The sequence below is a fragment of the Glycine max genome, chromosome 12 (assembly GCF_000004515.6).
Source record: "Glycine max cultivar Williams 82 chromosome 12, Glycine_max_v4.0, whole genome shotgun sequence".
NCBI classification, from domain to species: Eukaryota; Viridiplantae; Streptophyta; class Magnoliopsida; order Fabales; family Fabaceae; genus Glycine; species Glycine max.
Window position 1 is genome coordinate 16,372,410 of NC_038248.2, and position 13,743 is coordinate 16,386,152.

The following is a 13,743-nucleotide window of genomic DNA, read 5'->3' on the forward strand; positions in this document are numbered from 1 at the left end:
ATGTACACCTTAGTTCAAAATGTTTGCAAATTTACCATGGTATTTGTTCACGACGGATGGTCTGTAGTCTTGGAAGAAAGGTAAAGCTCTTTAATCTAATGATCTTAGGTTTTTGGTCTCTAGTCTTGGAATAGAAACATACCGTTTTATAAGAATCCGCATCACGTTAATAACTTAATATCCCTACCTTAAGAATCTTAGGACGGTGCACGGTTGAGTTTGATTCGGATTCCGAAACATTGTAAAAATCGGCATCACCTTATTTTTTTTCTGGAATTTTAAAATTTACTTAAATATATTATAAAAAAATTTATATTATCATTCGGTTACAAATAGTTATGTATTATAAATTTATTGATTTTTTTAACAACTATCTTAAAAAAAACTCTTCAAACATCATTTCTAATTAGTTAGAATCATAAAATTACTTACACTAACTATCACAAATAAATTCTTTATTCATGTTTTTATTTATCTTTTGTTTCCATAAATTTAAACACAATATAAAACTAAATTACTCTACATGTTAAAATAGTTTATTTTTCTTACAATAAAATATAATAATTTATATAACATATTTGTCTTACCCTTTAATTTTGATCTCTCTGTTGTTTTCATTTATTTATATTTTTTTAAGAAATATTTATCTAAACAATCTCACTTGAATACAAACTTTCACCGAAACGCACACGAGGAAAGAGGAACGCAACAGTTAACAATATATAAAAATTATTATAAATTTTTTAATACTGTCTTTTAACTTTTAGGGATAAAAAAATTAAAATTTCACCGAAACACTTTCGAGGAAAGCGACAGAACCAGCTAACCATAGCCAGGAATGTTCGAAAGCCAAGTTCCCAACGTGTGCTATGGTCGGCGTTTTCAACCGTTTCAGTCAACCAGTTAACGTCCGTTACATAACGGCGCCAACATCACCACGACCAACCGAATCTCCCCGCGCCGTTACCGTTTCTCCTCCGTCAAACTTCCAACGCCTTTTCCCCCCTCCTTTTTCTTCCCCTATATAAACCCCATTTTGAACGCTCCCCGTTCTCAATTTGCGGTTTTTCAAACAACCCCTTCTTCACGTTACCTACGTTTTCATTCAAAACCACAGTACGACATCGAAAAAAACAAAAAAGTCATAATATATATCAACAAAAGGGAACGATATTTTCAGCAAAGTTTTGCTCTCCACGTTTATTGAATCAAGGTCTTTTCTAATGCTAGGTGTTGAATTTGGTTAACCAGTCTTGGAGGTAATGCTAATAGTAATTGCTAAGTGCTTACAATAATGTTTTTTCACTTTCTTAGACAGTTTTACTTTCTCCATCACCATGTTGTTGTTGTTGCTTGTGAAACCGTATTATTAATCAGTTTATGAATATGTTTTTCCCTGTTATGTCTTTGTTTGCATAGATAGATTATTACTCCTTGGTGATTTGAGGGTCTTGCGTTCTGAATGAAGTTTTGCATGTTGTTGTTTGATTTAGAAAAATGATGTAACATGACTAACATCATTTCTGCTGCTAAAAGTTGCAAAATTTGGGTCTGAGTTGAAGCTTTGGATTTGGATTTGATTTAGACGTTTTGCTAGAATAAATAGTTTGGGTGGTGTGGATTAGAGGACTTTGAATTAGGAAGGAGATTCTTTTTCTGGGTTTCAAGGAATTTTCTGCATTTATTGGTATGGTATGAAAAGGTGTATATATGCTGTTTCTATAATCTCAGTACCAGGGGGGGTGGGGCACCTTCACAATAACAGTAGATAATTGTGATGAAGTTTAACTTTTGGCTACATGGTTCAGTGATTTCCCTTAGTTTCAAACTAAGGAGTTTTTGGGTCTGTAATGAGGAATTGCGACTTACATGGTATTGTTTTCGTTGTTGCGGCTGTTGTTTTTATTATTGCTATTGTATGCTTCGTTTACTACATGAAATTAGCTATGTTTGTGATGTCTGTGTCTTTCTTCCTGTGTATATAAGCAAATTAGTATATGAGCAGATTTTCTCTTGATGTGGAGAAAACTTATGAAGGAATATTTTCCTGTGGTTTTTCATAGCACATGGGATGGGTTTTGGAATTGCATTCTTTAGAATAAATTCTGATGGTGTACAATTTTCCATCGTTGTTCGGATGTTTTCTTTTACTCTATGTGTTTATATGCATAATTTGTCCTACTTTGTAGATGATAATATGTTGATGAGACTGATGCACCACCATACCAAAACTTTAGCATTCAAGGAATCATTTTGATCAATTCCCCCATCTAATTTTTTGTTCCAAATTCATTATTAGTTTCTTTATTTTATATTGACACTGATTTTACTCTTCAACCTGCTAAATCAGTTATTCCAAATTTCTGCCCTATTTGTTCCTGAGAGCTAAGAGAGTAGCAGTTAATTCATTCTACAAACTACAAGAAGTATTGCCTTATGTGTGTTAATCAGTGTATATTTTTTAGAGTATGAAAGTTCATCTATATTTATGTGTGACCATTTATGTATGTGATGTTTTTTCCTTCTTCTCCACATGTTAGGCTAGTAGATGATTGTTGTTGTGAACAATTAATTGTGTTACTGTTCTGTTGTGTGAATATTGATAGATTGCTTCTCTGTTTTTCAAGGTTTATCTGCTATTATTAAAAGTGTTGGGATACAAGTACCAAGCAGAAGTTTGCCAAGGCAGCTGCTTTTAGCTGATGCCATCATCATAGTATGGACTTGAATCAATTTTTAAATTTTAACGTTATTAGTTCGGAAGGATTCCCTTGCACATCGTCTTGTACTCCTATTTCACCAATATCCAACCAGTTGCTTGGATCCTTGAAACTTGACATAGGAAACTCACCTAACTCGGCCCTTTCTAGTCATTTTGATTCTGATACTCTTTCTTCTGCATTAAGTGACAGTCAGGAATTGCACACCTCTGGGGAAATTCACTCTGGTGTCAACTCTTGCAAGTCTTTGCAGGAAAGCAATCATTATTTGCACAGGCCAGTCTCATTTGTAGACCATCTCCAAGACGGTTTACATCTATCTACTAGGAGCTTTCTTCCACAGGATGCAAGTTATGACCATGAAACTAGACATGCATTGCTGGAATTAGAAACAGCTTTGATGGCACCTGATGGTGAAGATCAAATCACCACATCAAGCACTTCTTTGGGTGTTGGCAGTAGACCAACAACATCTTGCCAAAGAAATAGGTCCTGGAGCTCTGAGGGCCAGTCAAGTGATGTTGCACATGTAGAGAAGCACCACAAATCAGTGGAGGAAGAATCGCTGCAAGGATTTCCATCATGCAATTTGAAACAATTGCTGATTGTATGTGCCAAAGCCTTGTCTGAAAACAACATGCAACATTTTGATCAATTGATAGAAAAAGCTAGAAGTGCTGTGTCTATAACTGGGGAGCCAATCCAGCGCCTTGGTGCTTATTTGGTAGAAGGGCTTGTTGCAAGGAAGGAGGCATCAGGAAATAACATCTACCATGCCCTAAGATGCAGAGAGCCTGAGGGAAAAGATTTACTCTCTTACATGCAGCTACTGTATGAAATCTGTCCCTACTTAAAATTTGGTTACATGGCTGCCAATGGCGCTATTGCTGAAGCATGTAGGAATGAGGACCAAATTCATATCATAGACTTTCAGATTGGTCAGGGAACTCAATGGGTGACACTTCTTCAAGCTCTTGCAGCAAGACCTGGTGGAGCTCCCCATGTGCGGATCACAGGGATTGACGATCCCCTTTCTAAATATGTTCGTGGTGATGGACTGGAAGCTGTTGGGAAAAGGTTGGCTGCGATATCTCAGACATTTAACATCCGAGTTGAGTTCCACGGCGTGCCTGTTTTAGCTCCAGATGTGACAAAAGACGTGCTTGATGTTAGGCCTGGTGAGGCTTTGGCTGTGAACTTCCCTTTGCAACTCCATCATACAGCTGATGAAAGTGTTGATATGAGTAATCCAAGGGATGGACTTTTGAGATTGGTGAAATCACTTTCTCCCAAGGTAACTACATTGGTTGAGCAAGAGTCAAACACAAATACCACTCCTTTCTTCAACAGGTTTATAGAAACCTTGGATTACTACTTGGCAATGTTTGAGTCCATTGATGTGTCTCTTCCGAGAAAGAGCAAGGTGCAGATTAATATGGAGCAACATTGTTTGGCTCGGGATATTGTCAACATTATTGCTTGTGAAGGGAAGGAAAGGGTAGAGAGACATGAGCTGTTAGGCAAGTGGAAGTCTAGGTTAACAATGGCTGGCTTTCGTCAATATCCTTTGAGTTCTTATATGAATTCTGTCATAAGAAGCCTGCTGAGGTGCTATTCAAAACATTATAATCTTGTGGAGAAGGATGGGGCCATGCTACTGGGATGGAAGGACAGAAATTTGATTTCAACTTCAGCTTGGTATTGATTACATGCAGATAGGAAATAATGCAGTGGTAGAAATATGTTGCCGACTGAGGTTTATGTTGATTTCTAGGGCCTTGTGTTCCTTACCATTGTTCTAAAGGTCATTATTTGATAAATTAGTCTATTGAGTTTCATGTCATAGTGATGCAGATAACTGCATACCAATTCTTTTATAAACTATTTAGGTATGTACAGTGTTTTGATCTACAAATATTGTACTTGTACCTGAAACTTATCCTTGGTATCCAATATAAATTAAATGAATTCACAGTAAGGTTATTGACAGATTGCTACATTCATATACGATACGTTTTGTTACATAACCATTTTGTCTCGCTGAGATTGTTTGCCTAAGCTGATAATGGTGTCTGGATTATGTATGAGTTTATAAATGAGGGTCATTTTTCCTGTTGGGGTATGGTTGGTTTTCCATGTTACTGTCTGGGCACAAGGATGGTTGTTGTATATACTCGTTATGCTTGCGAGATATCTGTCATAACATACAGCTAGCCATACATTACTACAATTACACTCTGATCATTTGGTCCATCTACATTTAGAAACACAAAAATAAGTACATGGAAGCATAGGAAGCAACTTCGAATTCTTCAAGGTAGTCATGGAAACTTGTGAATGTAGAAGTGACTGAGTCACTCCAATGTATTCTCATTTCAATAAGTGCTAGGAGACACATTTCTGGTTGAACCCCCAAAATTCCTTTTTCATTTGTTCATTGGCACAAAGATGACCATAACATTATTTTATAGGGCTCATCAATGCCCAGTTGTGTTAAAACTGTCCTCACATCAGAGTTAGTATGATTGCAGGGTTTACTCTGTTCAAGGATGGTTACACCCTTTCCATCAATCTCTGGTTGTCTTTTGAATGAAAATCTTCTGATTGTTCCTTTGCTCATAGCTAGGATAATTTCTGATGATATATTGGCAGTTAGTGGCATAAAATAAATGACAGATGTGAGGGCTATTCTATACGCCCAGATGCTCAAATTGATTATGCATCAACTTGATTATATTTTTGAAGGAGGGTTTGGAAGCATAGTTTCTTCCTTTATTCCTTTTTTCTTGCTTTGTTCCTTCATTTTATTCTTGACAATATATTTTTGATCCTTGATATATATCCAAATTTTGCATTTGGTCCCTAATAAATTTTTGCTTTGCGATTGATCCTTCATATTTGAAAAGTTTTGTTTGAGGTTCCTGTCGTTAGAAGGAATCTGTTAACTACAAATGTGGTCGTTAGCTGGATATGTCAGCAAGCTACCTATGATGTCACGTCGGAATAAATGTGACATGTAAGATGACCACATGCCAGTTGACATGACATCATATTTTAATTAAATTAAAATTATATTAAAAAAAAGAATATTAGGGTTCCTTTCTTTTGAAAAAGTTATCGTTTGACACGAGGCTGTGTCTTGTGTGTCTTTCCAAACTGGTACACCTACGTATAGTGTTGAGTTGGCTTCGTTAAGGGCTTCACACAGTCCAGAGAAGAGAATGACATCCATGTGAGCTTCTTCTTCGTCATTTGGGTCCCTTTTTGTTCGTTGTTGGTGTGACAAGGCGACAATTCAACTAACATCTCGAACCAAGAAACATCCTGACAAGATATTTTGGTGAAGTGCTAAATGGAATGTAAGAAAATGTTACTTTTGACATATTTGGTTTCTGCTATGCGTTTTTTTCTGTTGCATAATGTGCAGGAAGATAAGAGGTGTAATTTTTGGGTCTGAGATGATGATTTTGTGAAATATTTAAACCAAGGTTCTAGAAGTTCTTTGGAGGTTAATCCTTGGTTTAAATGTTTCACAAGTGGAGGGGTTGAAGCATAAGCTTATAGCAACAGAAGAGAAACTTGCATATCATGAGGATAGAATTTGTTTGTATGATGAACAAATACAAGAAATTAAGAAGATGCTTGTAAAAGAAGAGGCTCAATCTCGTGGATATGCCCCTGGAGTTGAAGAGCTATGGAAAAAATTAGCAAAGCAACAAATGAAGACAAATATTGAGAGAAAAAGGGTGAAGGTCTTAGGGTGCATTGTGGTCTTCCTTTGGGGTTTGTTGTGTGTTGTCCTAGTTGCATTTGCAATTAAGTAAATGGTGTAATATGTTGCTGTTTTGTTCTTTGAGATGTATTGATTCAAATTATTTTGTGATCAAATTTAAGGTTTTGAATTTAGTGTTTAGTTATTATAAGCACGAGTGTGTATGAACCCATCATTAGCATAATGACATTTTGTGGAAGTAGTAATCCATGTATGAGGTCTATGTATTATGTAATTACATTGATGAACTGGGTTTTAGGTCCCTATCAAATTTTAGAACACTTTGTTAGGTCCCTATTAGTTTGCATAATTTTGTATTAGGTTCTATCCAATTACACAACATTGTACAAGGTCCTTATTATTAAAATTGGAAAATTTTGTATGAGGTCTCTATCAAATTGCAGGATTATAGTCTAATAATAATGACATTAACAAACTTGTGATAACATAATAGAATGCTAGGACATTAACATACTTGTCATAACAATGACATTAACTAACTTGTCATAATGTAATTATTAAATAAAGAGTATTGAAAATGATGTCTGGCAGGTGACAAAGCCTACAACATTAAACTAGAGTGCAAGTTTGACTACTGATAAAACTATGTGGTACACACAAAAAAACTAACCAAAATGACATCATTACACGGATAAATTTAATATGTTGGGGTTGACAAAAACTATAATTTATTTAAGTCTATAATATGTTTGAGATTTCTGATAAACATTCGTATTTTATGTTTGTTCCCTAATAATTCTTCATTTTCCTTCCCTCATAAAATAAAAGTTTTATTTTTATTTTTCGATACTTTTTTTAGTTTCTAATAATTTAGCGAATTTGGTGTTTATTCCCACATAATTCTTTTTATTATTAGTCCCTTTGAAAAAACTAATAAAATTTGATAACAAATGATTTTTTTATAAAAAATAAATATAAAATTCGTTAATTTATTAGAGACAAAAAAAATCAAAAAATAAATGTAAATTTTGAATATTTAATAGGAGATGAAAAAAATATTTTAACTTTTTTATTTAATGTGTAACATGATAGTTAAGTCATGTTCATTATCACCTTTTAGAGAAAATGAAAGTTCATAGAAGGATCAGGTCCATAGTTTTGCAGTGAAAAAACAATTTATTTACTTATATAAAATTAAAAAACATGAAAAAAAGAAAATAAATGTCTGAGTTTAGATATAAATCATAGAAAAAGATATTTATTAAATGCTGAAATATATTTTTAGTGCCTCACGTTTGTTTACTTTTCACCACACAAAAGACAAAGTTAATGGTGTTTACCTGTGTCATTTGCCAGATGTGCTAGGTGGATGTTGAGTGTATAATTCCAAAGTGTACGTTTATAGTATTCATTTCTCTCTCCAGGAGAATAAGTTACCCCTAAAGTGTATTATGGTTTGGGCATTCAAGATGAGATTGAACAATTTGGATATTGTTATTATTAAGTTTAATTGAAGTTTTTATCCATGCTTTTTTTTTTTTCATTTTCTTACAAATTTTATTTTCAGAAAGTTAGTTTGACATATTTTATCTTTAATTTTTTGAAAAAAACATAAAATTTTTATCTTCTACCATTGTACTGACATGGTGAGAAAAATAACTATAGATATTCAACTTTTTATTTTTAAGTAAATTTTACCTTCAACTTTTTTATTCTTGGGCAAATTTTACTCTTTATTTTTTTTAACCTTTTCGATAAATTTTATTTCTAACTTTTATGTTTATGTCAACATGCTACATCAGCACAATGACAAATGGTAAAATTTATAAGTTTTGAAAAAAATTGAGATACAATATTTTAAATTAATTGGTCGAAAGTAAAATTTGTCAAAAAAATATAAGAATAAAAAATGTAATTTAACCTTATTATTATTATTGGAACAACAAATACTCATATTTGTTATCGATAAATATTAATTTTTTATTGTTTAAAATTATCAGTTAGACAGATTTGAATTTAGTACCTCTCTTTCCTCTCTTCTTCATTCACTCTTTCGCAAGCACTCGTGTTTGTCTGCCCATCACAATTATATTTTGGGTAAAATGTCAAATTTCATTTCTTTTAACAATTTCTTTTATCTTTTTATAGTTTATTATGATTGCCTTAACATTGTTTTATTATTAGTATTTTATTATTGTACAATAAATTAGAATTACAGATTCTCAAGCAATTTTTTTTCTCCCTTTGGAAGGTGTATTTCCTACGCTATCCTCACAATTAGCAAAAAAAATATATCTCATTCATATCACACTAGTCTCGTATCTTATTTGTATATTTAATTTTCTTAATTATTTATCTATTTTAATTTAAAAATAACCTTATATCAAAATTTAAATGATCTACTATAAATTCAATTTATAATCTACCTATTAGAAATATAATATAAAACGACCACGGTATTGTATTCAGGATTGGTGCAGTGGGTGAAGCTAGAAATGGTTAAACTAATATAGTCACCGTTTTTTTTATTCATCTAATATATTGAGGTTTTTTTCAATAATTAAATTCATGTATGAAAAATGTCAAATACTAACAAATTAATTTTTGAAAGATTAAAACTTTAAATTTAATCTTTAAATTTATAAAAATGTAACTAATTAGTCCTACAAATGTAACAATATTATTATTTTATCGCATTTCTGATACATTCAAAAATTAAATTCATATTTTCTATCTTTAAACGATCAATTTATCATTACTTCATATGAATAAATTTGTTTATTTACTTTTTTTATTTTCAGACATCCTTCTCTACGAAGCAAATATAATTAATTAATTATTAAAAATCCTCTTATTGTGGGGTATAGGCGTATTTTCTTCGCAACTTCTCTGACTTAACCTTCTCATAATCGGATAAGAATCTTCCATCCACATTACCTTTAATTGAGACTAATGTCAATTATCCATTAGCTAGGGCTGTCAAGTTGGGTTAAGTTTTCCATTTTATTATAAAGGTAATGTGACACATTTTCTACTGAAGTCAATATTAACGCTAACATACGTGTTTTTTGATTTGTACGCGTTCAAGACGCGACTCAATTATATTTAACCAGAATCTGCGCAATGCGTGGTTAAATAAGTGAACTATTTAAGTTGTTGGTGATTTTAAAAATTTCTTAATATGTAATCTTTATATAAATAAAAATGGCAGAGTGAAAAGAAAACATAAACATATTCTTAATGTTGCTAGTGCTTTGAAATTTCAAGGCAACCTACCTATTTCTTTTTGGGAGTGAGTGCATCTTAAAAGTTGGATATCTAATAAATAGAACGCCAACACCATTGTGGAACCGAAAAACTCCCTATGAGGTGCTTAATGGGCAGCCACCTTTGTATGATCAGTTAAGGGTGTTTGGGTCTCTAGCTATGTTATGCTCATAATCAAGGTAAGAAGGGCAACAAGTTTGCTAGCAGAAGTAAAAAGTGTGTGTTTGTGAGGGGTACTCTCATGGACAGAAAGGATGAAAGCTTTTTTATCTAGATAACAAAACTTATTTTGTGTCAAGAGATGTTAATTTTTTTGAGAATGAGTTCCTTTTTCTTTCCACGCGTAATGTTGCAGCTAGAAGTGTTGAAACTGAAATTCAAAATGCAGTGAGTGAGGAGTCAATGGTGGCCACAAAAGATAGGATTCTTGAAGTAAGTGAGGGGGGGGGGGGATGTCGAATTGGAGCTCACTCAAGATGTTGGAACATCAAGAGAAGTGCATCATCATGATGATGCATCTGAATCAAATAATGAAGAATCTCTTGGACGAGGTAAATGTAGTAGAATTCCCTCTGTGAAGCTGCAAGATTTTGTAACATACTATCCACAAGATGAGCCCATCTGATTGTTCACTCTCTCCACAACGAAAATCAAGTGCGCCCTATCCTATAACACATTATATGAGTTGTGATAAATTTTTTGTTCAGCATCACAAATTTCTTGCTACTGTGATTGCAGAGAATGAACCAACAACATTCTCAGATGCAGTTAAAGATGATAGATGACGCTCTGCTATGCAACATGAAATACAAGCTCTTGAAGACAATGATACATGGACCATGTGTCCTCTTCCGGCAAATAAAAAGGCCTTGGGATGTAAATGGATCTACAAGATCAGATACCATTCTCCGATGACACTATAGAATGATTTAAAGCTCGCCTAGTCATTCTTGGAAACCATCAAGTGGAAGGAATCAATTACACCAAAACATTTGTTGGTGTGGCCAAATTGGTCACTGTTTGGATTGTTTTAGCTGTTGCTGCAGCAAAGGGGTGGGATCTTCACCAAATGGACGTGCATAATGCATTTCTTCATGGTGAGTTGCAAGAGGAAGTGTTCATGAAATTACTTCCTGAATTTGGCATTGCTCAACCAGGTATGGTGTGCAAGCTAGCAAAATCATTATATGGCTTACAACACGCTCCCTGTTGTTGGTTTACTAAACTTTCCTCAGCTCTCAAGCATTACGGATTTTGCCAATCCTACTTAGATTATTCCTTATTCACTTTAATTGATAAAGATGTGTAACTTGTGGTTATGGTTTACATCGATGATCTAATCATTTTTGGAAATAATTCAACATCTATTTAGCGCTTCAAGGATTGTTTGTGTTAGTGTTTTCATATGAAGGACTTGGGATTATTGAAATATTTTTTGGGAGTGGAAGTGGCCAAATCTCATGCTGGGATTTTTCTTTGCCAAAGAAAATACACTTTAGACATTATTGAGAATATTGTTGCATGGTCGTGCTGATCCTAATTGATTCTATCTGTATTAATTCTAATTGTATTTTAATTTTGTTTTGTATCTTGATCCCTTGATTATTGGAATCACTTATTTTTAGGATATATGTTAGGAGAGACTATAGGAGAAATCTTAACTAGGTGATTGGATGACCTTATTTATATATATATATATATATAGATTGTTCCTAATAGAGTCAGAACAACAAGTTCCATTTACTGTTTTCTTAGAAATCCATCTATTATTCTCTCATTCTTCCATTAATGTAATCACCCAAGCTTATTGAAAATAAAATTTTAAATGCACCATTAAGAGAATAAATAAATTGAAATGAATTAAGATTTCTAAACTTGTTTAATTTGTATATTCATTAATGTAGTAGGAGTTGAAGTTTTGCATAAGTTTTTTGTTTGACCGAAAGTTTTGCATAAGTTTTGTTTTTTTGACAAACAAGTTTTGCATAAGTTAAATCACGTTAGATTGAAGTTCTTTTTATGTAGTAAGCTTTTTTTTTTTTTTTTTTTTTTTTTTTTTTTCAACAAAATACATTTACAATTAAGTACAATGAAAGAATCTTGTAATAGGTTTTTGCATATATATGCAGAAATAAATTCAATAATGTAACTAATATGAATTCAAAGTAACAACGCGGATTGTGTTGGGTATAGACGATATCATGCTTGTAAGCTATAGAAGCACAAGCAAATATAAATCAAACAAAGTTATTTGTCAATTTCATACTTTTTATCTATTTGTCGTTTTCCCAACTAAAGTGAATAGCCTTGGCATTTAAAAGAAAAATATTTGTTTTGTTTACCAAGATTGTGAAATAGTGTAAAATGATTATTGAATTTTTCTTACATATTTTAATAGGTTTCTTTTTATTGGGTTACAAAAAAAGGGTATAAGGACAATAGACTTTATATATTGGAGCAAACCAAACAAATTTTAAAGAAATTACAAAGTTAAAGTTTCGGAGCTTGTCGTTGTTATTAAAATTAATCTTGTGACATATGAAGTAAGCATTGAAAGAAATTGACATGGAAGTTTTAAGTCTATACTTGAAATTTAATAGATTATAAATTAATATTTGTTTCATGACCACTTCAATTGTCAAAATAACACTTACCATCATTACACATAATTTGCTATCTTAATATTGGTTTTCCAAAACGCGCAACAATAATACCTTGTAGTCCTATTATTCTTTTTTTTTTTTAAGTGAATTTATTTATAATAAAGTTAAAAAAATTGAACCCACAAAATTATTTAAGAATAAGTACATCCTTACTTGAATGGATGAACTTGTTTTTAGTAACTTTTTTTCCATCATTATTTTACATGTGACTTTGAGTTGAATTTTACTATATATATATATATATATATATATATATATATATATATATATATATATATATAGTCACACACATATATTATATAGATTTTAAATTTCAAATTATTAATTATTCAATAATTAATGTAAAATAATATATAATAAGAAATAAGAAAAGAAGGGAAAAGAGATTCATGAGTGATGAGGTTGAGAGAGACAAAAAAGATAATATTACAGAAACTAAAATTTTATCATTTTCAATTTCTAATAAAAATAAAATAATTAAATATTTATATTGGCAACAAATTTACAAGTAGAAGTTGTGTAACATACATGTTTTGATGGAGGAGATGGGGTAACCAGTTTGATTGATTTGTCCAAATGATTTGTTTCTTAAATAATTACCTGGCTGGATATCTCGATCTTTTGTACTTATCCATGTAAGCCAAAAGAAACTTAATATCTTTTTTATTTTATTTTGAATTTGATACCTCAATTTTATTTCACAATTTCCCTGTCGTGATTTTGATGACACCTTGACCGCTCTAAAAGCTATCTAGAAATTGACCTGCATCAGAAACTTAATATTGACATAAACACAAAAATTCCTTTCAATGAAATAATTGTGTAAGCGAAAAGAAATTTGGACTAATTAATCAAATACAAGCATACCCTTATTTCATGTTATTTTAGTTTTTAGATCCTTTTTAGCAGCTATAGAAAAAAACAACTTTATTTTCACCATTTGAGCAAAGCACATCATGATGTCACATTGAATTTTATATAGCACCAGCCATCATAGATTTTTACTTTTGACAACATTTGATGTTACTAAGATGTTCAATTAAATCATATGAAAATGATAGTTCAGAGAAAAAAAGGTCATGTACCAATTAAAAAACAATATAGAAAATGGAATTACTATATCACGAGATTCTTCATTAGAATTAATTAAAATTAATGTTTGATGTCAGAGACATATGATTTATGTAGAAACTAATAAATAAATAATTAATAACTAAGGATTAAATTATAATTGAATTAACTAGGAAAAGTTTCAAGAGGTAATTACTACTTGATGGGAGTAGTGATTATAAAAGAGATTAATACCCACTAACTTAAAATAAGGTCCCTTTCATGATAGAAAAATATTCTCTCTAATCTC

The 13,743-nt window shown here is 31.9% G+C and overlaps 1 protein-coding gene across 1 annotated transcript; it reads left to right on the plus strand.

The window, feature by feature from the left end:
- Positions 1-1,051: 1,051 nt before the first annotated feature.
- LOC100797644 (scarecrow-like protein 21) lies at positions 1,052-4,709 on the plus strand. Its single transcript, XM_006592453.4, has 2 exons — positions 1,052-1,259; positions 2,628-4,709. Exon 2 carries the CDS (start codon positions 2,719-2,721, stop codon positions 4,423-4,425), a length of 1,707 nt encoding a protein of 568 aa, XP_006592516.1. The 5' UTR covers positions 1,052-1,259; positions 2,628-2,718; the 3' UTR covers positions 4,426-4,709.
- Positions 4,710-13,743: the final 9,034 nt, after the last annotated feature.